The following is a 27226-nucleotide window of genomic DNA, read 5'->3' as shown; positions in this document are numbered from 1 at the left end:
TGACTGTTGTCTTCCTCCTGATGTGGCTATACAACAGTTTCGGGTCAGTCCTGATTCTCGATGCTATGTCATTTTCATACTGTCGCTGGGCCTCCCTCCTTACCTGTGCATACTCATTCCTGACTCTGCGACTGATCTCCCTATTTTCGTGTGTTCTCTGCCTTCCCTACTTTTTCCATTCTCTATTGCACTTTGTTTTTGCCTCCTTACACCGTCGGGTAAACCAGGGGCTCGTTCTGGTCTTCCCATTGTTACTGTTGCCCTTGGGAATAAACCTTTCCACTGCCTCCTTGCATTTTGTTGTTACATATTCCATCATTTCATTTACTGGCTTTCCTGCCAGTTCTCTGTCCCACTGGACCTCCCGCAGGAAGTTCTTCAACCCTATGTAGTCCCCTCTTTTATAGTCAGGTTTTTCCCATTCAACTCCTGTTATTCTCTCCACTTGCAGCTCTACTATGTATTCAAAGCACAGAACCACGTGGTCGCTAGCTCCTAGGGGACTCTCATACTTGATGTCCTCAATGTCTGAGCTGCCCAGGGTGAACACAAGGTCCAATCTTGCTGGTTCATCCTCCCCTCTCAATCTGGTAGTGTCCTTAACATGTTGGTGCATGAGGTTTTCCAGCACCACGTCCAACATCCTGGCTCTCCATGTTTCGGGACCCCCATGTGGCTCCAGGTTTTCCCAGTCAATCTCCCTGTGGTTGAAATCCCCCATAACCATCAACTTTGCTCTGCTGGAATGAGCTCTTCTTGCCACCTCAGCAAGTGTGTCCACCATTGCTCTGTTGCTCTCTTCATATTCCTCTCTTGGCCTCCTGCAGTTCTGTGGTGGATTATACATCACTGCAATGACCACTTTGTGTTCCCCAGACTGAAGTGTACCAGCTATGTAGTCTCTCCCGTCTCATCTATGCCTTCCATTTTCTCGAATTTCCATCTGTTTTTTATGAGCAGAGCAACCCCACCTCCTCCTCTGCTCCTTCTATCTTTCCTCATGATCTGGTATCCTGGTGGGAAGATTGCATCTGTTGTCTCCGTGAGTTTTGTTTCTGTAACTGCTATGATGTCTGGGGACTTCTCATTGATTCTTTCTTGCCATTCCTCATGTTTATTCATTAATCCATCTGCATTTGTGTACCAAACCTTCAACTTAATTTTTCCCTTTTTTAAGGGCTAGCCCCTTTTTAATTCCTTTCCCTGATTTTTCCGCCTTTGCCACCCTGCACTTTGCAACCCCTTATTTTTTTAAATTTTTCCCCCCTTTTTCCCCTTTTTAGTTATCCCCCTTCCCAAATTTTTCTATTTTTCACCTGCTAGGGTTTCCCCCCGGTAAGGGGGGGGGACGGGTTTAGGGGGGGGGGGGTAGATGGAGGGAGGGAGGGAGGATGGTTTTAAGGGAGGGGGAGGAGGTTATTGGGGGAGAAATTGGGGGGGGGGTTTGATTTTAGGGGGGGGTGGGTGGGTTGGGGGGGGGAGGATTTGGGGAGGAGGAGTTGGGGGGTTAAGGGGGGGGGGTTGGGATGGGGGGGTTGGGCAGTTTGGGGGGGGTGGTGGTGGTTGGGGGGGGGAGGGTGAAAGGGGGGGTGTTTGTGGGGGTGGTGGTGGTGTGTGTGTGTGTGTGGTGTGTGTTGTGTGTGGGGGTGTTTGGGGGGTGTGTGGTGTGTGTGGGGTTGGGGTTGTGTATGGGGGTGTGTTGTGTGGGTTTTTGGGTTTTTTGGGGGGGGGGTGTGTGTGTGTGTGTGTGTGTGTGTGTAGAGGTCACCCTTTTTGTGTGTGTGTGTTGTGTGAGGGAGGGGGGGTTGGGGGAGGTGGTTGAAAGATCCCGGGAGGACAAATTTAGTCTATTTATCTTTTCCCAAATTTTGCTTCTTTTACTTATTGCCCTTTCTGATTTACGTAAATTTTTGCTGTTTTTTCAATTTCTTTTTCAATGGGGAGGGCTTCCAGCTTCCAAGGGGTTTCGCAAAACCACTGGAGTAAATTTGTTTGTGTGTGTGAGGGGGTGTGTGTGAGAGAGGTCTTGTGAGGTTAATGATCCGCAACTTCGTGACCTGACACAACCTCCTGGGGTTTTACCAGCACCATCTTAAAAGTTTCCCTGTTTGTCCCCCTCCGCCTTTTTACACCTGTAACACTTTTCACTATGTCTCTTGTGCCAGAGCACTGTCTGAGTGACAGCAGCACCGTGTGAGGTGTTCATCATTAGAGACCTCTTGCGGTTGCTCCAGTTGCACGTCATTCCTAATTCTGGGTCACTCGGTATCGATTTCCTGGAGGCTTGTGACTGGGTGCAGGTTATACCATGAGTGACATTAAGCGGACACTGACCCCACCATCGACTAGTATTGAAGTTCGTCATCAGTAACAACGCTTGCCATACAGCTATAGTAGATTAGTTTATCTCTTATAAATAAATTAGAGATGGTGCAGGATTACAGGAGACATGAGTCATGTTATGTGTTTAGAATGCAACAATAGGTGTGAGGGTTGAAACGGCAACAGCCTAGTTGAACAGGCAATCAGCAAGGAAACTTAGACAAAAGCCGGACTGCGAGGATAGAAAAGTCCTCGAAACCAGCCACGGGTATCCTGTATTTTATTATTATTATTATTATCATCATCATCATCATCATCATCATCATCATCATCATCATCATCATCATCATCATCATCATCATCATCATCATCATCATCATCATCATCATCATCATCATCATCATCATCATCGTCGCCGTCATCATCAGGGAAAGCGTTAGCCCGTAAAGGTCACACAACTCTTTTAAAATTAGAGGTAATCAACTTTTATCCAAGGAAGAGAAGGGAACTTCACATCCTAGGATCAAGAGACCTTTACCAGTACCAAGGTACCATTAAGCCGTTGCAGCCTGGGAAGACTTAATGATTGTTCAAGGCGGAGATATTGAAGTACTCTCTCCTCCAGTCGGATCCGGCGCTGTATGATCCCTACTGTTTTAACGCTTCCCATAATTAATAATAATAATAGTATTCATTGAATAATAATAATAATATAATAATAATAATAATAATTTTTATTTAGTGGTGACGTTCGTTGAGCCTCTGGCGGGGGCGCGGTGAAGCTCCACCCTTGGCCAGTGGTGTTGACGAGCATTGATTGCAAGGTGTTATGGTTGGCACTGGTGGACCACGTCATAACCACCTCTGGCTTACCAGTGTTAGACTCGGTATCTTATGGCAGGTCATTCATTACTTTCCTTGTCTGAGACTTGGCTAATTCGTAGAAAGAAAATAGAAACAAAAATTAAATTGTGGTTCTCAACGTTAATTAACCTATATTAACAGATAGTTAACTGTTAATAACGAGCTTACATAAGCGGGCTGCTGCGTTTTTAGCAGTGGCGGGAGAGACAGAGACCATACCACGGGCGAGATTTGAACCCGCGGTCAGAGAGTCTCAAAACTCCAGACCGTCGCATTAGCCACTGGACCAACTAGCCACAACAAGAACTTGCATTTGTGGTCACAGTGGTGCCTATGCTAACCTTCCTATGGTGTAGAAATATACCTAGTTGGACGAATCTTATTGTGGCTAGCTGGTCCAGTGGCTAACGCGACGGTCTGGAGTTTTGAGACTCTGACCGCGGGTTCAAATCCCGCCCGTGGCATGGTTTGTTTGCAATCGTGTCATTACGATTAGGATAGAGACCTTCAAATTATTAGCAGAATTGGAAAGGCCAAGTCATTTTCACACTAAACGCGCTCAGGATACTTTGAGAGTAGAACTGTAAAGGACTTTATCCCTGACGAAGAGCCTTGGTGCTGTAATATTCCAGGTGAGGTACTGAGAGGTTCAGGTGGTAGTCCCTCACCTATCGACACGAGAGAGAGAGAGAGAGAGAGCGAGCAGGGGAGTGGGAAGGGATGGGGGAGGAGGTATGTGCTGTGCAGTTAGCTTAAACATCCTGCTAACGGCGAGACATTTCTCCAGATAGGTAAAAACACCTCACGAGTGATCTCTTTTTCTAAACGAAGTGAGGAAAGGTAGCAACCTACATCTCGGGTCGATAAAGTGTCACAAGGCATGAACCCAGTGGAAATAACTCGTGCTGTTAAATATTGTTAGGTTGAATTGTTATAATTTATCAGCACTGTTGACGTCTTATAAATTCATGTGCTCAATGCATATATCGTAGCAATTTAAAAAAGGAATATGTAAAAACTAGAGATAGCACGATACCAAAATTTTTGCCGATACCGATAACCAATTTTCTGCCGATACCGATAATTTTCCTTTATTATTTATTTTTAAAATTATACTGATTATGTTCAATATATAACGGAATGCTTATTGCACAATGGATAATATATAACACAGGAAGGTTAAATATTATTATTTCTTTGATATGATAATGTTATTACGCATTGGCCTGTTGTGTTAGTTACTGGTTTTCAAATGTACTTGTCGATAGTCTCAGTCTCTCTCTCTCTCTCTCTCTCTCTCTCTCTCTCTCTCTCTCTCTCTCTCTCTCTCTCTCTCTCTCTCTCTCTCTCTCTCTCTCTCTCTCTCTCTCTCTGTACTCTAATGTGTGTATGAGTAACTCACAATCGTGAGGTTGATTGTTAATGTTGATATTTTTAAGCAGACATATAATATTAATATTTTACAAAGTATCGGCCGGGTTTTAATGGATAACGATACCGTAAAAATGGCCGATACAATTTAGCACATCTCTAGTAAAAACATTACATTTTTTTTTTTAACCTGAATAAAGCATGTCAGTAGACGAACCACAGAAAGGGTCAAGTTTGGAGCGATGTTGCCAGAAGGGCAAGGGAAACTACCAGATCTCATTACCTAATACAATTATTAGGACAGAGACGTTTAGAGATCCCATTTCTGTCTGATACCATGTACTGGTGTTGTATGCTGTCTGCTACCATGTACTGGTGATATGTACATCCAGCTGCCTTGTACTGGAGATGTAAAGAATTGAAAGTTACAAATATCGTGGCTGGAACAAAACACACAACCCGCAGTTTGAAACGTTCGACGACGTTCCGGTCCGACTTGGACCATTAATAAGTCACACTTAAGCAAGAAGAGTTGATGGTAACATATTCGCCAGGAACGAAGTCCTGACACGGGTCTTTTCCATATGGTGACCTGTCACTGGCTTTCGAAGTATCGGAGTTTGTATAGGTGATGTATCGTTTACAGCTCTATGGTAGAGGCAGCTCTATGATATGGATACGGTACGACTTCAGGTCAGGTGGAGTACCATTTACAGCTCTGTGGTGGGGCCAGCCCAATGACAAGGTCACGGTGAGTCGTCAACACAAGTGGTGTAGCAGTTGGCTACAATCGTCGCATACGCCCTGTAGCTGGGGCACAGCACATATTCGGTTCTAGTGGTATCTTCATCCGTTGTGTACGATGGTGTGAGTCATCTCCAACTCCACAGACTCGTTTGCTACCTTCCCAACTCACACACAGCTCGTAGGGAGTAGCAGAGGTGCTGGTGCAGGAGTCAGGGTTAAACCTCTGGTATCTCAGGGTCGGTGTTCTCACTGATATGAGGCTCTCAACTCTCAAAAGCTCTGCTTCATTTGAGCCATTCCTGCCACTCAGCCCGAGTGGCAGGAATGGCTCAAATGGAGCAGAGTCATTCGGCCGCAGCCCGAGTGACTCGGAGGTTCTCTGAAGGTCTTCGTGGCGAGAAGGAATTCTGTTCTATGGGGGTTTTGTCCCGCAGGGGATGTTGTCCAACGCCCGTGGGCCAGTAGCTCTCCTGCAGTGCTCTTTTCTTCTCTTGGACTACCTCCACTATTACTACAACTACTATTTTTTTCAGTAATACTACACTACCATTATTTTCCCTTGTTTTCTCTAGTACACAAGTCTGCCCGAGGTGTCAGCTACTGCGAGCGAGGCAGTACACAAGTGTGGTTACAAGGAACATGAAGCCCGAGAAGCAGGTGCAGGTGGTGGCGTCGTAGCGTCTGGTGGCCAGGCCAGCACCAGTCACTCCCTCCAGGATCTTGTCTCTCACACCCCGTCCCCTTACCCCTAACACACTTCTCCCACATCACACCTCCCACACTCATCACATCTCCTTCACCCCCTCACACACCTCCCTCACCCCTCACACATCTTCCTCACCCCTCACTCTGCACCCTGATTCCCTCACTGTGTGGTCTTCTCAAAGTCTTACTCCTCACGTCACGTAGACCGTCTGTGCGCTTCTGCTCGTAGTAGCGCTCCATCAGTCTTGCAAGACTGCTTCATTTACTTCCTTGTCTACATCCCATGTGTTAGCAAGTGGAGGTTTGTTTGCTAATACTTGGGGCTGTGAGGTAGCGGATATCCAGTTATGGGGAAGGAGGGGGGTTCTGTAAATTGCAAGTGAGGGGAGATTTCAGTAAATTGTGAGAAAGGGGGATTTCTGTAAATTATGATTAGGGAGGGGTAAGGGTGGGGTTCTGGAAGACACGTAAATAGTAAGACAGTGTGCAGGATCCTGGCCCATGATCGGACTCAGGGAGTAGAAAAACTCTGGGAACTCATCAAAAGTATATCAAAGGAGGAAGTAGGCTCGGGTGAGTGAGCAGCCGTGTTAGTGGAGAGTGCCATCCAAACACCAATTAAGTTCACGGAACTTCCTGTCAAGATGTTAATTCACACTTCGTGTGTGTGTGTGTGTGTGTGTGTGTGTGTGTGTGTGTGTGTGTGTGTGTGTGTGTACATTCAACTATTTGTTCTCGCCTATTTGTGGTTGCAGGGGTCGTGTCTCGGATTCTGACTTTGCTCGTGCTGGATTCCCTCCCACATTGCTTTGAGGACCCAGTCATACCTATTATTAATACTATGTATGGAACCTGCCTCCACTGCTACTTCTCTCTTACCACCCTGAGACTGAAGAAATACTTCCAGACATCCTTTAAACTTATCTGTGTCATTGACTTCCGATTATACTCCCATGTACCTGCTCATCGTCTCGAGCACTCTATCATTGTCTATCCCATCAAGAGATGGGACGATGCAAAAAAAATTGCCGATACCGATACTCAGTTTTTAGCCGATACAGAAAACGATACCTTAAAAAATTAGCTGATACCCATTGATACCAGAACCGATACCACCGATGATGATACCAATGCTTTTGAAACATTCCTACCTCGTGAGTATTTTTATATGGCGTTATCATGTCTTCTATGGTCCAGTTCCACTAGCCTTTCTACATAAATTATTCCACAGAGTTCTGGCACTAGACTCGTGGCATTCCTTTGCACTTTCTCCAATTTTTTAACATGCTTTATCATGTGTGCACTGCGCTGGTGATGCATACTCCGAAATGGACCAAACATGTGTCGTATATAGGACCATGAGTGACTGTTGAGATTCTTGAAAACCCCCTTGAGATTCTTGTAGCCCTCTTCCCCAGGTTTTATAACCTTGCATTTGTATGGGTTTAATTCAGGTAGCCATTTGTCTGACTAATTTTGCAGTTTGTCCAGGTTCATATGTACCTTTCTTCGTCCTCATCACAGAGGATGTTCCTCAGACCCAAGTTGACACAATGTCTTAACTTCATTTTGTGCGTGCGTGCGTGCGTGCTTGAGCGCCAAGTTATGACTGAACCTTATGGAACCCTGCTTGTTATACTTTCCCATTCCAAAAATATGCAGTCAACCCATCCCTCTCTTTTACATCACTTTATTTACTTTGTCATAGAAGTCCAGTAGGTTTGTGAGACAAAATTTGTCATATCTAAACTCGTGCAGGTTATTGTTCATGAAACTACTTGTCTTTAAGTATTTATATAGTGTGTATGTCAATGATGCTGGTCTATCTTTCCTAAATATTGGGACTCCAATCTCCGTCTTCCAAATCTCAGCCTGTTGGACTTGAAGAATGTAGCTAGTGGACCAAATAGTGCTGCTGCTCCCGCCCGCACAAGATATAAGGATGTCATTACGACCGTCACCTCTCTCACCTCGCGCGAATACACACACACACACACACACACACACACACACACACACACACACACACACACACACACACACACACACACACACACACACTCACACTCACACTCACACACACACACAAAAAAGAGGTATTGAGGCTGGCCATTGTGTCAAGGCGGGTCAGAGGAAAGTCCAGAGCCCTCTGGTCTCGTGGTACTGGTATTTTGGCTCTAATGTCACAGGTTACCAGGTGATGACGAATACTGCCGTTTCTGGTGGCTGCTGCTGCAGCTACTGACGTCTGTGGTGGTTATGACCGCTACTGCTATCTTTAATTTGTAGCTGTAGTGAAGTATATAGTTAGGTGGTGTTTTGGGCGTGGCGAGGGGGGCGTGTGTGGGGGAGGGGAGCAATGCCGTGGGGCCTGGCTGCCGGGCCTCACTCCTACCACCACCAGCAACTTTCTTCTAAGGGTGGCGGATGTGACATCGCGGCAGTGGGTGTGTCGGCCGTGATCTCCTCCACTGGAAGAGCACCCTGCCGCACTTTCCCTTCCGTTATGATCGTGCTCGGTGTGGTCTCCGGTGCGGGAAAAGATGCGTCACGGAGGATGCTAGCTTGGACTCTCAACGCTTCGGTAACTGGGCCAGTTAGTTACATGTTGCCTAGGGCGAGGTCTGTGGGCCACGCTACCGGCAATGCTCACACCTCCCTGGTTAATCTGCGGCATGAATGAGTGTTTCTGATTGCTGGGTACTCCGTGCTCCAGGGAGATATTAACCCGCTCCTCCTCTCCCCCTTCTCACATCGTCACTACTTGTGTTGTATTAGCATTATGTCAGTAATCATTAGTGTCATCAGGACGTCTGCAAATCATCAGTGCTTGGTGAAAATTGAGTGTTGTGCAGGTGGTGACGTCACGTACACGGTGTAAACAAAGCCGCCTACCTACTGATTAGTGACAACTAATTATTGTATCTAAGAGGACATCTCCGGTGACCAGTATTTTGCGGTATCTTGGTGTTACCCGGAGTATCTAGACCAAATAAGGCCGGTGACCACAACCACAATGTGTGTTTGCATTATAACATGGACAGACACGCAATATTGCCAGCATTATTTGTTGACAGGTATAGCCGGCTAGTTTACAATTAACCCACACATTAGAGTTGAAAGTAAACGTCGTTTTAGCTTTATCTCTAATTTGTGGGATTAGTTGTGAATTGTTCCAGTCATGTTATTGTAACATTTTTTCTTCGTGTCTGGGTAACCACTCCTTCCCCAGGGGTGGGATGGGGGGAGGAACGAGTTTGTTATATCTTTAGAGTGGAGCGTGGGAGCCATGTGTTGACCAGGAGGGAGGTTGAAGGGTCACACCTTCCGCCTACCTACCCCCTCCAATGACCCCTAGACCCTGGGGCCACTGGAGATATTACAGACCTCCAGCTGATACCCAACACATGTTGTGTTCCTATGATGATGTTGCTTTATAGTCTCCCGCGTCTAGTTTACATCATATAATTGTAACATGTGTTTTAGATCAAGGGGAACATATTTGAAATGGTGCAGGTTATTAGATGAAGGTTATATTGGGTGCGGTGTGTCAACTTGGGAGGTGAGGTAAGTTGGTTGTGGGAGGCTGTTTCCTTACTGAGCTTAACTGTGTGGCGTGTCTGCTTTATAATGCAGCTGTTAGTTGTGTGTGTGTGTGTGTGTGTGTGTGTGTGTGTGTGTGTGTGTGTGTGTGTGTGTGTGTGTGTGTGTGTGTGTGTGTATAATTTCTTGTGGTGTCTCGTCTTCAGTAATTTCCAGTGGTTAGAGGACCTGGTACATTTTGTAATTCATTCCATTAGTCTATCACTCTACGAAGAAAACATATCTTGTATTCCTTCGGGGCCACTTTTTTCTCAATTTACAACTGTTATACCTGTTGCAGGTGCAACAAAATTAATCTTTATTTAATCTCTCATGTCGTTTTTTATTTTTATAAGTGTGTGTGCGTGGGGGGGGAGGGAAGGGGTGTATAATTATGCAAAGGTGTAGGTGTTACAGGGCAGCTAAAAACGAGGTAGTCAGACGTCAGGTACTTCACCCCCGCACGATAATCCAAACGCTTCATTCCCCTTCGGTATTCATCAGTGTGAGGGACCGTCTTTACTGCTTCTGCTGTCTCGTCTATACTCGACTGAAGAAGCCCATTGTTTAGGCGAAACGTTTCGGAATAAAGATGCCTAACTGTTGCACATGTGTCTTTTCAACATTGCGAGGAACAAGTAAAAGGTTTGTCATTAACCCTACTTCCCCTCACCTTCCCTTCCTTGTGCTCTCTTGCTCAGTATTTATGATGGTGAGCAGAGCAGACGCCATGAAGCTCAAATGTCAGGAGAGGACTCTGAACCGGTAATGAGTGGCCTTGCCTCCCCGGCTACAGTGTTGAGTGCGTGCAGCTGAGGCTGTCAATAAACGTCAGTGGTAGAAGCATGAGCTGTGAAGTAGGACCTTGAGGTGCGCCCTGTAAACACTTGGCTCGGACCATTTTGCCAGCCAACCACTTGCCCATCAGGGATATTACAAACTGCAATCAGTGAATGTTTTCAGCTGGAAGGGGATAGGGGGAATAGACACTCAAGGACATATTCTTCGGACGTTACCTCTACTTATAAAGTCAGTCAGGAGCTCAAGACAGGCAGTAGAAACATTTGTGTTTCCTGAAAACTAAAGAATAAGAAGACATATACCATCAGTAGGTGCGTTCTTCTAGGCATTCAGGTGGTATTTACTTAATTACTAGAACTTTAAGCGTGTGCTATGTAAAACTGGATTTGCTTAACAGATAACTGAGCTGATTAGTACCAAAAATAAAAGCTTCAATAAGCCTTCACGAGACAACCATGCCATATACATTTTCTAACCTTTTTCAGAGTGGTGGACATTGATGAAGGTATCGTTATTGATATTGGCTGCAGTAAAGTCTTTAATAAGGTACCACACAAGAGGATGATACAGACAAGTGGTAGGGCACAATATTGGAGAAATTCTGGCTGCAAGTGTTTGTATACACGGGGAAGAATCTGAATGGCGTTCCACAAGGGTCAGTGTTGTGCCCCATTTTCACAGTTTGCACAAACGACCTAGATCAGGGAATAAATAACAAATATATAGTTGATGACACAAAAATAGGCCGAACAATAGGGACCTTCTGGATTATTTAGATAAGCTGGTATGGGCGGAGTTCTTTGTAGATCATATTGGGACAAAATTCTGGAAAAATAACACACTTGTGACACTTGTAAGCTGTATAACATAGAACTTAATAAGTCCGAATACGAAGAAAACTTTAGCTCTGATTAGTAAACTTCTAAAGACTGAGAATATCAAGAATTATAATTAACGAAGTCATTAAGTTGTAACACAACTATATCCTTTGTATAGTCACTTAAATTATGCGACGCAACTCTGGTTTCTATTATATAATGAACATAAATTATTTGGAAACCATAGACGGTGATCCCCTGCATCAGAATATCTCCTACGAAGATTTAAAAAGCACTGAATTTGTATTTCGAAAAAAAAAAACGTAGAATGACGAGGAAGGGAGGATGTGATAGCTAGGAAGTAATAAATACCTGTTTATCAATAAGTTGCCGAAACTATCCAACGGCAAAACTCGCAATAATAGATTTAACTGGGATAAATTCACATAAAGAATACGCTGGTTTGGTGGTAGAGTTATAGATGAGTGGAACAAACTGGCAAGTAATGACAGTGGGCACAATAAGGGAACACTGTATCAGCATCCGTAGGCTTCAACATCTTACAGAAGATATCAGAAAACACTGCTGGGACAAGTGTAGAAGTCTTCAAGAGGAAACTGGACAAGTATCTTCACCAGGTGCCAGATCATCCAGGCTATGATGGATATGTTGGTCATCGGGTCACCAGCAACAACAGCCTGGTTGACCAAGCAAGCACTAGACGAGCCTGGCCAAGGCCGGGATCTGGGAGTAGAAAAACTCGGAACTCATCAGAGTTATATCGGAGGTTGACCTTTGATAAGTATAAGTTGTTATGTACCAATGAAGTCAATGTTATATTATTTTCATTATTTTGCACGTTGCGAAATAACTCATATACAGTTTTCTACAACTATTCATTGCAACAATTCTGCTAATTTTGTTGAGCTAAGTGCAGTTTCTTTGTTTAAATTGTGAATGAAAAAAAATGTTAAACATTCATTTATAACACGAGCAAGATTGATGTTTTATTAATACTGTTTGACAATAACAAGCGAATTGTGATGTAATCGCGATTCACAGTAAAATGAAGAGTTGGAATAAAATAACACGTTAAAAGCTTGTAAACCTTATATATGTGACGTTCATTTTTTGATAAAGCTTGTATGTCAAGCGAAGTGTCTCATTTTCTCACTTGTCAGTTTTCGCATAGCATTCAACCTACCATGATGAGTATTGACACGAATCCCGTGTTGTAATGTGCACGCTATGATGAAGGACACACTGGGGAAGACGACACCTTCTGCGGTTCTTTGGTGGTCGTGATACCGTCAGCGCAACTTTGCTAAATAACCTGTTGAATAAGACGTGTATGCAACACTTAGGTCATGGTTTGATAAAACCTCCAGAGAGCGAAATGTAGCTTAATAAAATGTCATGTCTGTTCCACAGTATGTCGATACTGTAAAATAATTATTGTTAACAAGATATGAAATATACATGAAAATATAGCTAATATTTAGCCTGAACTTAGTATGTAACATTTAACGCTTATCGAATGTATGAGGGTTATTAAGGCTGCGTTTCACAGTATTAATACATTGAGAGATATGCACCTCCCTGTGTATATATACTGTTTTAGCTAATAGTTTATGCCAGTTTTAGTAAACTTTGTTCTTGGTTTGGCGAACACGGGGGGAAAGGGGTTGTGACTGTTAATAAGTTTACCATTCGCTCTACCGTTAACACGCCACAAAATTACTGGGAAACTTGACATCTTTTGTTGATCGTATCTTACATTGGAAGAATGTACTGGTGGGTAACATTTGGTGGATTTGTCTCTTGTACTACACACAAAATGAGCCCAGGCACTTCCCGGGCTTTCCACACCTTATCACGTGTCTTTTCCACCAGTGTACACTTTCACACTCAAATGTTTTTAGTATTTTTTGTTTTCAGAATGATTCGCCATTTTTATCGCAGCTGTGTGCAGTTTAAAGTTCACACTGTTTTATTGCTAAGTGCGTTACGGTAGCTTTATCATAATTTTTATAACGCAAGTGTAAGGTAACCCATTACTTTCTCTCTTAAGCATGAGTGACTTTCATGTGCATCTCATCTTTAGTTTAAAAAGCATAAGTGTCTTTAAGTACGAATGTCATGAAGCCTGTAATTATGTAGCCATTATTATCAAGAATGCAGTAATCTCTTCAAATATAGTTCAAAGTAACCTGTGTATATATAGTCTACTAAGAGTTATACGCTTATTGATATATATATATATATATATATATATATATATATATATATATATATATATATATATATATATATATATATATATATATATATATATATATATTTAACTTCGTTTGCAAAAAAAAATGCATGGAAGAAGTAATAGGAAATCGATCACTCGATTTTCAACTCATCACTATGATGAGATTTGTTAAAGCTGTGCCTTGGCCTGCATAGGAATAACTGGAAAAATAGGTGGATAGATATTCAACTTTATAACAAATTGTGTAGCGCTGTTTGACCCTGGTGGATTAGCGCTTAGTTTTGATTATAATAATAACAAATTGTACTATTGGAGTAATACAAACTCGATAGTGGAAAAGGAATGTTAAAGACTTGGGTAAAGCATACCAGATCATACGCGGATCACAATAATGATGCTGTCACTAAGGATCACAATGATATTGTTGTCACTACTGCAAATGAAATAATAGGTTAGATAACAAGAACTTTCAGAGCAAGAGATAAAAAACTTATAATAAATTTGGAATTTTGCTGTACCTTAACAACCTCATTTTAAGGAAGGTGAACTTTCAGATCTGGATAATGTACAGAAAACTTTCACTCCAGTATAAGTTTAGACTCATTTACAGGCCAGAAAGTTCCATAAATGTTTACACCAGGAAAATATTGGAAGGATTGAGTCCAAAGCTGTACACACACATACAGTAATTCGATTGGAAGAGGGAGGCTCCGCAGATGATGTAATGTACCTCCCAGTATAAAGTAGGGATATTTTTTTCACTAAACATAAAGAGCCAAGGCATCTCAACATACTCCTTTAAAATAGATATTACCCATAGACCCTTAATAGTAGTGCCTGTAGCGTACTATATAGTAAATACGAACAGCCTGATTAACAAGATTATCAACCAGAAGTCTTAAGTCTGAGACCGGTCCTCTAGGGTGATCCCAAAACCATCATCAGGTAGGCAATAAGTACAGCTTAATTGCAAGATTGTCTTTTTGGTGTATATATGGCAGTGAAGGTACTTTTTATAATGTGTGACAAAGAGTCAGTTTATGTAAGATCTAAGCCGAGATCGAAATTAAATATTAATGTATTCTAGGCTAACTTATCCTGACTCTAACCTGCATTTACGTGTATAGTTAACAGCCAATGACTTACTTATATAAACGGAAGGCTTGTCTGATAACTGGGAAGACACCGTTGTCGCTTCAGTATTTAGAAACCACATACTTGTTTACGGTGGTTGATGGGAGGTTCACTGAGATATACGAGAGTAGATTACTAGGCGTGAGAGAGCGAGTGAGTGTGGGGTACCAGGAACAGCGTGGGATGTAGTTTGAAAGTCAAGGCTTCGGAGTTTTGGACAAGAGGTTCTGAATTTCGTAATGTTGATGCATAATGGTGCACAGATTCACTATTTCTTAATTTGCCTCTTTCATTGAACTCATCTAGATTTTTTATTTACATTTTGTGCTCTAAAACATTGTTAGTGATATGTCTGGTGTTGAGACTTAGGCAAGCATTGAGCCTGAACATACAACCGAGTCTGTCCTCTTCCTTGCAACCTACGTGGCCAGTTTCAGAGCAGATACAGAAATAGAAAGTGAAAGAACCCCCCCCCCCCTACACACACACATCTAAGGGACCACCTCTTGTGCAATATATGAAGTCCCATATCCTGGGAGAAATAAGTAAAATGTCTTCTAGGAAGAGCTAGTTCCAGTAGCTGGCTTGGTTTGTGAAGCGGCGAGACTTGGGGTGGAAAAGTCAAGTGATGGATTTAGGAAAATGTGTTTTCTGTGATAACTGATGGTGGTGAGAATGATGTTTTATTTCAGTTAAATACACCATAGTGTGCAGATACTTCTTGCCCAGCACGAATATTTCCAACAAGTACTGTTGATTAGCATAGTGCCCAAGATATGACTTCCGACAGGCTTAGCTTTTTCTTATATACATACATTACTGGAATAATGCCCAGGATATGACTTGAAGCAGGTCTAAGAGTATTTACGTAGTATTTTTTCATGGATGCTACATACAACAGTCTTCTGATACCCAAAGTAAGGGTAGGAAATGGAAGGGGAGGATAGAGGTAGGGAGGGATAGGTGTAGAGAAAGTTTGTTGTACAGGGTGAGAGGGGACGCAGTCATCATTGCCAGTTGCTAGCTCGTGCCTTCCTCCACGTGCGCTAATATTTAAGCATCCACTTTCTTGCCGTAACATTTAACAAATACTCTTATAATAAAGTCTGAATCCTCATCAGAGCCATGTTAAGACTTGCACAAAAAGATGTGAATATTGGCCAGGATAGAAGAGAGTTGGATCAGTCTGCACATGAATAAGTGTTACTGACTCAGAGTACATTACATTTTGGCATGTTTACCACAAGTGTGTATTCCCCATAAGGAAGCAGTATATGCTCATACCTCTAAACTACAGTATAAATGCGTCTGCATGCCACATTTTTTTTTTTTACTCTTAAGGATTCAGCAGAATTAAGGAATTGACTTACTGTGCCTGTTTTACAGTCCAAGAACTGATACCTGCCTCAGGTAATTTTAAAGCTTGACCCTGGAAATAGATTATTAAAACACTAATATGTAGAATATATTTTATTTTCTATTAAGCAATATGCTGTAAATGTAGAGGACAGTTGTAGCCAGTTGGCTTGATTTCTCGAATCTTTTGTACTGTGAAAAAAAAAAAATGCTTCAACTGTGAGTCAGTTGAGGAATGAATGAATCTGGTGTAATGATGTCCTTGAGACTTGCACTAAGATCACTGACGTGTAGAATGGAACCAGAGATTTCTTAGTGCTTGAAGCTTTCCAAATACCATAACCAGTTTCAGTAAGATGCCAACAATGTTCAGAGCAATAAACAGCTGATTTTGGATTCATCCAGTGGCTGGTGCCACAGTATAGAAGAAGTTCAACAGATTGGCTGCTGAGCCATCTTTAATGACAACATATTGCAGTTGATATCTTTCTCTCAATACTTTTGGTGTAGTGGTGAGCATGCTTGCCTCACGGGAAGAGATTCAGTTAATATAATATGAAACATTAAAGTGCAGGGGACACTTGTTGATGAATTAAAAAAAAAAACACATGGAGACAGAAATGGGGAAACAAAAAAAAAAGACGCTGTATTTGTTTCCACTTGGCTCTCTCTCTCTCTCTCTCTCTCTCTCTCTCTCTCTCTATATATATATATATATATATATATATATATATATATATATATATATATATATATATATATATATATATATATATATAGATCCGAGATGAGGTTAACAAGATCATCTAGAGGAGCCTCACAACAGCCAGATGCCCAGCAATAAGGGAGCCACTCCAACTATGCAGTCTGATGGCAACCAAAAGCGTCCACATGGTATCACCCTTCAAGCCTGGACAGACAGCAAGCAGGTGGTGTCCCATTACACATATGCATCCGCAGTGGCTGATACCTATCTCCAATACACCAAGGAGGAAGGAGGGGCAGCGGCCAACTTCAGGGAGTCCCAGAAGTCTAGAAAATACGGTGACCTTGCCCATCGTTATATGTTTGTTCCCGTAGGCTTAGAGACACTTGTCCTTTGGGGAAAAATGCATAAGTTCCTTAAGGAGCTAGGCAAAAGACTCACCAGGGTAACTAGGGATCCCAGGGCGCCTAATTTTCTGTTACAGCGCCTCAGCGCTGCGGTTCAGAGGGGTAATGCTTGCTGTATCCTGGGTACGCGCCCCAGCTCTGAGGAGCTGGATGAGATTTTCGCATTGTAATCTGTGACACACGTAGCAATATGTACTTCAGATGCACCCTTCATAGCTCATGCATTATCTTTACACAAGTAATGTATCTATTTAAAGCTTTTGTACCATATTATGTAATAATATATACCTTTTGATAAAAAGCGAAAGATGGGGTGGTAGGGAAAGTGGAATATATATATATATATATATATATATATATATATATATATATATATATATATATATATATATATATATATATAATATTATATATATATATATATATATATATATATATATATATATATATATATATATATATATATATATATATATATATATATATATATATATATATATATATATATATGAGAGAGAGAGAGAGACCTAAATAATGTGAATGTGCTTTACCGCAAAAAATGTTTCATTTACAATACAAATAGTGTGATTGTTTAAAAATATATTATGATAGTGTGTCACCGAGCCGCCACTTTAAATTTGTCTTTGTATACGTATGTACCTGAGGCTGGAAAGTCACATGTGGGGGCCTGTTGACCACCATGGTGGTGGGGGAAGGGGGGAACTCACCAAGGACTGTTCGGTGAAAGCAATATACAAGGCGAGGGGCATGAAGCATGGGGAGGCAGCCATAACCCACTCAAAGGTTGCTGTCCAGGGTTTAATGGGTGGTGCTGCTGCGGGTTGTACAGGGTCAAGGAAGACACTGCTAGGGGAAGAGGTACCTGCAGCGTTGGAAGTGTGCCCAATATGTATACCCAATGTATTTGTAAGGGGTGTTCACATGTTTGTGTACACGCATATTCACGTTTGTGTGCAAGATGTTTGCATGTGCTTGTGTGAGAGATTTCCCATGTGTATGTTTAAGAAGTTTGCGCATGTGCAATTTGTGAGAGATGCGCGCATGTACAAGTGGGAGAGACGTGCATATTTTTGTGAGAACTGTTTGCATTTAAATGTTTTTGCAAAAGATGCGTGCACGTTTTTATGAGTGTGGGCGCATGTGCATAATTGAGTCGCAGAGGCAGACACGGCATCACAGCTCCCCCAGTGGACACTAGTGAAAGGAAATCTTATGTATTTAGAACACATTCACTTTCGTTGAGCGAGTATCCTCTCACAGCTAGCAGCAGCATTACGTGTACGGACTCCACAGTGCTTGAAGACTTTCTTCTTGTATATCATTCGCGTGGAGAGGCAAGTTCGTCGCGTAGCGCAGCTTATTATCTTTTGCAATAAAAGGGAGACATAAGGGAACTGGAGCCATGCCTGGGAACATGTTACTTCCTCGCTACGCCTCACCCACTCCGCCGGCTCAACTTTCACTCCCACATGAAATAACCAAGTCTTTGTCGTTTGTGTAATTTAAGTTTTCGTATGACTTACGCAACCCTATATTACGAGGTAAATAAAATACATACCATCACTGCTGGCGACAACGGTGACTTTCCATTCATTATCCCTCCAACAGCAACACGAGTGATATTCTCAACCATTGGTTTTATTTTTCTATTTTCTTTTATGTTTGAAATGTTGACTGGGTTTGCGTTCCTCAGATCTGATTAACATATGGGTAAAGCCTTATGTTTTTGTTGCCGTTTTAATGTCTACTGAGTGGTTGAAAGGCCGGGGAAGGCGTTATTCTACAGTATCAGGTAATTTTTTTTTATCTTAATTCCAGCATTCACTGGTAATCCTGGGTGGATGGACAGTTGATTATTTCTTTAATATTTTGTTTTAATATTTGTGCTCAGGTGGTTAGTTCTGTTAATATGGTGCGTAACCACTTGTGCTCAGTAGTTCCTTATACGATGCGTTACTACCTGTGCTTGATTAGCCTTTTTAATATTTTAAAATGCTTTATTATCTTGACAAATATGTGGCTTATGCCACAAGCGGTGAGCTTTTTTTTTAATACATGGCTTTGGTAATCGTCCAGAAAATAATTCATCACGCTGCGAAGACTAGCATTGACTAGTCTGAGCTAATCGGAGATTCCGAGGCCCCGGGTAGGATGAGGATGGCGTTCAGTACCCTATAAATAGATTATAATTATTCGTCTGCCTATCACGGGTATCACCGAGTCACTTCGATAGGAAGAGAGTAAATGAGAATGACATGTTGGCATGTACTATCCCTCTCAGCTCTGAAGACGTTACGACAAACAGATTATCTGGCTTAGCATCCTGTCAGGAGATAAGAGTTTGTGGGTAAGAAATATGAAGGTACAGGATACGACCCGCTGTTCAGGCTGCATGACAGAGTTCCTTCTCTTTTACAGTTTGTTTTTATTCAGTTTAGGATTTAGCTCTTTTTGTAAATAAATAAACTGCTGCTGATGATAATAATAATAATGTTATTGTTATTATGATTATGACAGACCGCAGTAGTTTAACGCTATTCTCTCCCCTCACGCAAAATATTATAGGCATAAAATTATTTCACTGCTAGCGTTTTTGATGGTGTGGTGGTCCAGTATCAAGATCATGTGGGCATTTCTGAAGCGTCATGTTCAAGAGCCCTTCAAAAATCAATGTGGGGCCATTCAGCTCAAGAACTGATGCGGGCTGTCTTACATACGTCTGCTAATTTAAGCCCGTGTGTGGTAATTTCATTACAAAAGGACTTTATGTGCACCCTGATTAGACACTTGACTTCAGTTGCTGGTACATTCTGATGCAGTGTTTTGCGCTAGCTAGCTCTCATATTTAGTGTGAGAACAAACACGCATTTACTAGTTTGCAACTGGTGCCGGTCACACTCGTGTATGTAATGGCTGCTTGCAGTTTGGCAGGCAGCAGCGGTACGGCCAGTGGCGGTGCCAAGTAGGGTGGGGGGGGGGGGGACTGTTAAGACTTCAGCCTCCCAAAATTTCCTTCAGTCCCCCCCCCCCAAAGCCTCTCTGTGATGAAAGTCATCAGTTATTCAACATATTCTTAGGTATAAGCCTCTACTTAGACCAAATATTGGTTAATAGGTCCAGTACGTATATTACAATGGTCTGTATCATATGTTTAGGCATTGGAGCAAATCAGCTAGGGCTTACTTTCTTGTCATAGACAGGTCATTTAACGAATTAAAGAAGCTATTTTCCAACAACTTGTGTAGCACACCGAAGTGTTCATCAGCAGTGAATCATCTAGGACGACTGGGTCGCGGGGGCGTTGACCCCCGAAACACCTTCCAGGAAGGTAAGATGCTTCATTTCTAGAGAAGTCTTGTATTCTGGCGATGGCAGCTAACTATTTTATCAAAAAGGAAAATTAAAGTGTTAAGCATAATCAAGTGCGACGTCTTTTTAGAGAGGAAAAAAACAGGATCATACTGTCACTTCTCCATTTGTATTTACTACTATTGTCAAATCATACTGTGATGCTGGTATGTAGCATGTGATTTTTGTTTCTCCTCCCTGCGACTGACAAAAACTTACTTGAGAAACAACAGTAGTGATAAAAGACCAAGTGATGTTGCAAATATACATATAAATTTGAAGAGCCAAGAGTATGAATTATGAAAGTTTCACTGATGCTTTTACTTCTGTCCACCACAACAAAATAATCACCTTGCTTAGGCTTTTAGTTACCCTGAGCCTTTTATTTGAGAACAGAATGAATATACATTCCTGCTGTATATCATTACATTAATAAGGCTTAAACGAATATCATTATTTTGATGACTTAATGATGTAATCTCATGCAATTATTGTTATTCTTTGATATGTCATTTGTTTTCTTATTTATATAACGTGTGAATAATACATCAAGTAAAAAACAGTGTGCTTGCTCTGCAAACAGTCCCCTAGCCTTCCCCCTCCAAACAGACAGCCACTCCTAAACTCCCCAATATACAAATTCTGGAGCCGCCCCTGGTTGCGGCCTAATGTACCGAGTCACTACATAATGATCATTACTTGGCCTTACATCACGATCAGTTAGAAGAGCCCTGTGGCAAGCAAATACTATCCTCAGTTCCATGAGTAGGTATGATCAGCCCCTGGAAGCCATTAAAGTAAACCATGTTGATAGTGGTTATGAGAAGGGGGCAAGTGACAGTCATTCACAAATTCAATATTAAAGATGAGAGAGCTCTATTCCTGGAGCTACACACAAGGGTAGTTTAACATTGCTTGGTTGAATACTTAGCGAGATAAGACGTATTGAGGTAAGATTTTTTTCCCTTTTTAACAACGTGGGAATTCCTGGCTGTTTTAATACAAGTAATAACCTTGTTTAAATCCGAAAGCTTATTTTATCAGGATGTACTCACTTGGGGAAACCCGCAAACACTTCACCACACAGCCCACCTCTCACAACTACATGCGTGTAATCTTAACTTCAAAAAACTATATTGAGAAACACTAAGTGTGAAGCTGTTTTGATTCATATGCTCTGACCGCATACATCGCAAAATGCATCAACTTCTTGTTCAATTGAAGATAAAAACTCGACTCAGCTTTGCCTTTGTTCAAACTAAGCGCCATTGTAGTTTAGTTGATCAAACATCACTCCCCGAGAATCCTTACACACATTTACTGTTTAATGATGATGTGGGTTGTCTCTTCTCATTCTCTCTCTCCTGTGTGTGTGTGTATACATCATATATATATAAATAACTGTATACTAAAGTCACGGTAATTGTATGCTAAGAACCATCATTGATTGAGCAGTCCAAAAAAATAATGTGAATATTTTTTTTCTTAAGACCCCCTTTTGTCCTTCAGGTGAGATGAGGGACTTCTCTATTTCAGATAACATTTCACTGGCAGGGCTTGTATGGCGAAACATAATCTGAAATAAGAGTTTGCACCCTAGGTTTCACCTCCACATTGTCGTCGGCACTTTATGCTTTTTTGAACCTAGTGTATTGTGGGTTGCGAGGGTATAATTGGAAGGAAACAGGTGCCACCTGAGTTGGCTATGTTGGTGGTGCCAAGTCCAGCAGGAAGCTATACATATTTTTTTCATTTTTAAGGTGTGAATTACCATATGGGGAATGATATTTTATGCATAGTCTACAGTAGTTTATCTCGTCAGGATGATTTTTGCAAAATCTATTGCAAGTGACTTAAAATATAATAAGTAAAGTACTAGGGGTAAATATATTGCAAATATCAAAAGGTACTACTGTATTTGGAAAATTATATTGTTCATATTATAGTGTTTACTTTTTGGGGTATTATACTGATGAACTTTTATTTATTTTCATATTACAGTACTATGTACTATATGTAGATAATGACATGGAATACAGTATTAAATTTTATATTAACCAGAGTATATGCTACTTTACTAATTATGAAATGTTTCCACTATTTTCTAGGTCAGCTCTACAGACGCTACACAAATCTAGTTCCAGAGCTCAAGATGCTCACTACTTCCTGGGTGGTGTCAACCATGACTGGGTGGGGTATTATGAACGTGGCATGGGTTCTGATCAGTCCTGCATCAATGAATGGAATGCCATGGACAGCCTGGAATCTAAGCGGCCCCCTTCACCGGACTCCCTCACGGATAAGTAAGACCCACATTACGTTTGTGTGACTTTTGAATTTAATTCTGGTTAAATATTTTATAAGCCATTGCCTATTTCCTAACAAATTAGCCTGTCAGTTAATAACTGTTTTCATACATCATCAATTACAGTGGTACCTCGAGTTTCGAACAGCTCCCAACTTGAACAATTATGTAAGTGTATTTTTGTAAGTGCTTTTATAAGCGTATTTTTGGAGGTCTGAAACGGACTAATTTAATTTACATTATTCCTTGTGGGAACAAATTCGTTCGGTATCAGCACTTCTGGAACGAATTAAGTTCGTAATTCAAGGTACCATTGTATTAAGCTGTGAATATTTTCTGCTGGGTTCACTAGGCCCAGTAATTAAATTTAATTTGTGTACTGTATAATCTTTCAAATATATGTGTACAGTAACTGGCGATTCGGTAAAGGTGTACTTATTCTGCAACTTGTCCTCTGCAGGGAAGAAACACAGCTTCTTATTCGCAGTAAATTGAAAGAAATAATGATGAGTGTTGATATAGATGAAGTCACCTCTAAATATATACGTCAAAGGCTTGAAGAAGACCTGGCAATGAATCTTTTCAAATTTAAATCCTATATTGACCAAGAGATGCTAGTCATCTTGGGGCAGATGGATGCAGCAACAGAAATCTTCCCACATGTTTACCTTGGATCAGAGTGGAATGCTTCTAATCTAGACGAGTTACAAAGCAATGGGTAAGAATTATCAAGTAATCTGTGTGTATGGTGTGTGTTTGTTTTGTGTAGCATTAAATCACATTTGGACATAAAGAATGCATTTTATAATTATCAGCATATAATTGATACAGTGTTATGTCATATAAAGCACTTTTTGGTAAGTGTCTGGTATATAATTTAAGGATTTTTCTTAATAGTTTTATCTCCCATTAGGGTGGGTTACATCCTCAATGTAACTAAGGAGATTGACAACTTTTACCCTGGAACATTTGACTACCTCAACATTCGTGTGTATGACGATGAGAAGACAGAGCTCCTTAAGCACTGGGACAGTACCTTCAGATATATTTCACAAGTCAAGTGAGTACCAAGATTATGAAAATTGTACTGATGATTGCTTGGTATACAGTATATACAAAAGTAAGATGCAATGCCAAAGTCATTTGAAACCATTGGTTATCTGATATTTAGTTTAAGAAAAATGTTGAATAGTATACTGTAGATTTTGGCACTGTTGTTGCATAATGTCAGCAAGAATTTAGGAGTCTTTAAAATGTAATGATGTAACAAAAATTTTGTAAAATGAGAGTAAATTTTTCTGTGTGCAGGGAGAAGGATTCTAAGGTTTTAGTGCACTGCAAGATGGGAATTAGCCGTTCAGCATCAGTAGTGATTGCTTATGCCATGAAGGAATTTAATATGACACTAGAAGAAGCTCTTGCGCTAGTTAAGAAGAAGAGGACCTGTATAAAACCAAATCAAGCATTTTGCAACCAACTTAAAACATATGAGGTTAGTAGTACTGTCCTTATTTAAATATAAATATTTTGTACTTTATTAATGTGTGATCTAACATTGAAATATATTTTCAAAGTTTACACGGTGTCTCTGAAATAGGGAAAGCATGAGATAAAGCTCATTTAATTTTTTTTAACACCGGCCATTTTCTGAGGTAGGGTGGCCTGACAAAAAAAAAAAAAAAAAAAAAACACTGTTACTGTCACTCGTTCAACCACTGGCTTACCACAAGTGTGCTGACTTTACAGTTCAGATGACCCTCCAAACTACAACATCCCCACCCCTTCTTCCCACCTCCAGGACTCAAGTCCATCTAACAGGTTTCTCTGAATTCTTTCATGAATGTTACCTTGTCACATTTCAGCAGCACATCAAATTATAAAGACTGTGTGCCTCTACCAACTCCTAAGACACACACACAAGCCTGTTGGAAGTCCAAGTCCCTAGCAAAATTTTATGAATGAAAATAATTTCAGGGAAGAGCCTAATATAAAAAGATATAAGAAAAGTGTCTGGGCCAACAAACTCATGAATGAATTACATAAAAATGTGTGATGATGTTGATGTGCAAAATTGTCTAATGTAATTAGGTTTGATCTAGGGAAGGAGAGGATAGCTCTATTTCTTTGGATCAAGAACCCATCACTTGAAGGATTTGGATATACAGTTTCTATCTATACCTTCCTTTTCATATATTACCCTGGGCCCTTATCAAGTCACAACTGAGCAAGTGTGGGTTATTTGTGAATTATTCTAACCATAGTATTGGGACTTATTCTTCGTACCTTCCCATGTCAAAGTGTTCTAATGACCACTGTCAGTGCTCCTAAATATTTTGTACTGTATATTTTGATCACATCCCCCAAACTCTGTGTTCTACGGTTTAGTTCCATTAACATAATTCCTTGCCTTGATACCTGTGAGAGGATTTTGATTCAAGGAATTGGCCCTAACCTTCCTTTCCTCAGATTGAACCCTACTGTCTCCCATTGCCCCAGTCGCTTTATGACCAAAGGATTTAGCCCTCCCTCCACAAATGTAATAGCAATTTCCTTGCAGTTTATTTCCATGAGCTCCAGAATAAACCTGGTTGCAAACTTATGGAATTTCATGAGCTTCCATAAAACCTATTTGAGTCTGGAGAGAAGGGAGATGATAAGTGAGCTCTAGCTCACTTATCATCTCATATCTATTATAACATCTATTATAATCCCTGCATGAAATCTGCTTCCATTTCTTTACCATTCAGGCTGCTGAAGTGTTTGGGTTATCATTGTGGTTCATTTGGGTACACAGTTGCCAGTCATGTGCCTATGTTCTTGCCTAGCCAGCTCTTGGCTCTGGAGTATATTCTTTTATGATCAGTCTTTTTTTTTTTTCCAGAAACAGACTTAGCTCTGTCTTTCCTCATAGCTTATTCCTGTTCAACCCTTAGTACCCGTTTGAATTTGCTGCTATGGACCTTCTAAAGTTTCAAACTGCATTTGACAAGGCAGGGGTTCTACACTAGTATTGCTTTATCAAAAATTGGTCTTTGGTATGAAAGTGTCTTAAGCATGTCTTTATTCAGGTTTCTCAATGTCATCCTTATACTTATTATTAAATTCATGGGGGCACTAAACCCAGAGGGGTCATAGAATGCTTGGGGTGAATGGAAAACACTTAGGTTTGATTCAAGGAATGGGAGGTCATATCCAGTTCCTTGGATCAAGAGCCCCTCTCCAGCATATTGGAACCTTCCTTGAGGAGACTCATGAGTTTAGCATGTGATGCTGATGTTATTCTGTTAGTGTGCACTTCATGGGACAAGTTTATCTTTTTTCTTGACTGTTTCTAAGTTAATAATAATAATATAAATAATCAAGTTAAGCAGAAACCCTGAAAGAGTCATGCAGTATTTCTGTGAGTAGTACCTCCTCTGATGGGAAAGAAAAGTGTCTGTGGTCTACTTTCTTCCCACAGTTTTATTACTTTACTTTTAATTTGGTTAAACTCTACTGGCCACCTAACTGACCATTCCTGTAGTCAGTTCAGGTCCTGCAGCCTTGTCCATTTGTGTTCTCTGCATTATTGTGATATCATCCATAATTAGTGATAAGTACACAAATAACCTACACATACGAGAGAAACTGATGATAACATTTTGTTCTAATTTGGACCATTACCAAATCAAGACCAGGCCATGTGTATGTATTAACAGGCCATGTGAGTGTGTATTACTTGTTCATAAGTGTCTTGTGTTATGTGTTCAATTGAGTGTTGCCTGTTCATGAGTGTGTTTCTTGTTTATGTGTGTGTTACCAACTCATAAATGTGTGTTATTGGTTCTTGCAAGTGTTATCTGTCCATATTTGTTAATAATCCAAATCAGACCAATATGCCATCTCCTATGTGCAGGATATATGCGTATTGTTCCAGGAGTTTACTCCTGATAATGAGGTATTAATATGCAGTACACTAGGAATACTATAGGTTTCAGTATGTGAGTGAATTTTAAAAATTAATTTTAATTACACGTACTGTAAAGTATTAGACGTATGTGGTAGATAAAATACTATACCTCTATTATTATTATTATTTTATATTGAATTTTTTTTTTGTCTTCAGGGGATTCTTGATGCTAGTAGACAGCGGCACAATATTTTGTGGCGGAGTAAATCTGAAACAAACCTTAAATCAGCTTCAGCACAAGCTAACAAACCAAATGTCAGAGGTTGTCGAAACAGTCATCTAAGTGATGATGTGGATCACAGTAAGAAGGGTAGTAGACGCAAAAGTACAGAAGAAATGACATTCGAATCTACTTCCAACTCCATAAGTCTTCGTGTTCCCACTCCTTGTAATCTTCATAATGGTGACCAGCATCGACGGCCAAAATCGTGGTCTCCTGATGATCACACTGCTGGGTTGCTATTTCCACAAAATATGGAAGAAGGTAGGCCTTATTATTGTATATATTTGGCTTTGTATATGTATGACCC

At 40.9% G+C, this 27226-nt stretch overlaps 1 protein-coding gene across 3 annotated transcripts in view; it reads left to right on the top strand.

Annotated features, from left to right (window-relative positions):
* The window catches only part of ssh (Protein phosphatase Slingshot), a 435152-nt gene that overhangs the window by 402731 nt on the left and 5195 nt on the right, over positions 1–27226 (top strand). For all 3 annotated transcript variants that reach the window (XM_053785578.1, XM_053785577.1, XM_053785579.2), the window contains 5 exons: positions 22551–22745; positions 23208–23465; positions 23661–23807; positions 24056–24239; positions 26853–27180. In XM_053785578.1, coding sequence (XP_053641553.1) covers positions 22551–22745; positions 23208–23465; positions 23661–23807; positions 24056–24239; positions 26853–27180 — 1112 coding nt within the window. The remainder of the gene's footprint in view (positions 1–22550; positions 22746–23207; positions 23466–23660; positions 23808–24055; positions 24240–26852; positions 27181–27226) is intronic.

The sequence above is a fragment of the Cherax quadricarinatus genome, chromosome 35 (genome assembly GCF_038502225.1).
Source record: "Cherax quadricarinatus isolate ZL_2023a chromosome 35, ASM3850222v1, whole genome shotgun sequence".
Classification (NCBI taxonomy): domain Eukaryota; kingdom Metazoa; phylum Arthropoda; class Malacostraca; order Decapoda; family Parastacidae; genus Cherax; species Cherax quadricarinatus.
Note: the sequence above shows the minus strand (reverse complement) of the source record. Positions and strands in the feature narration are given on the sequence as shown.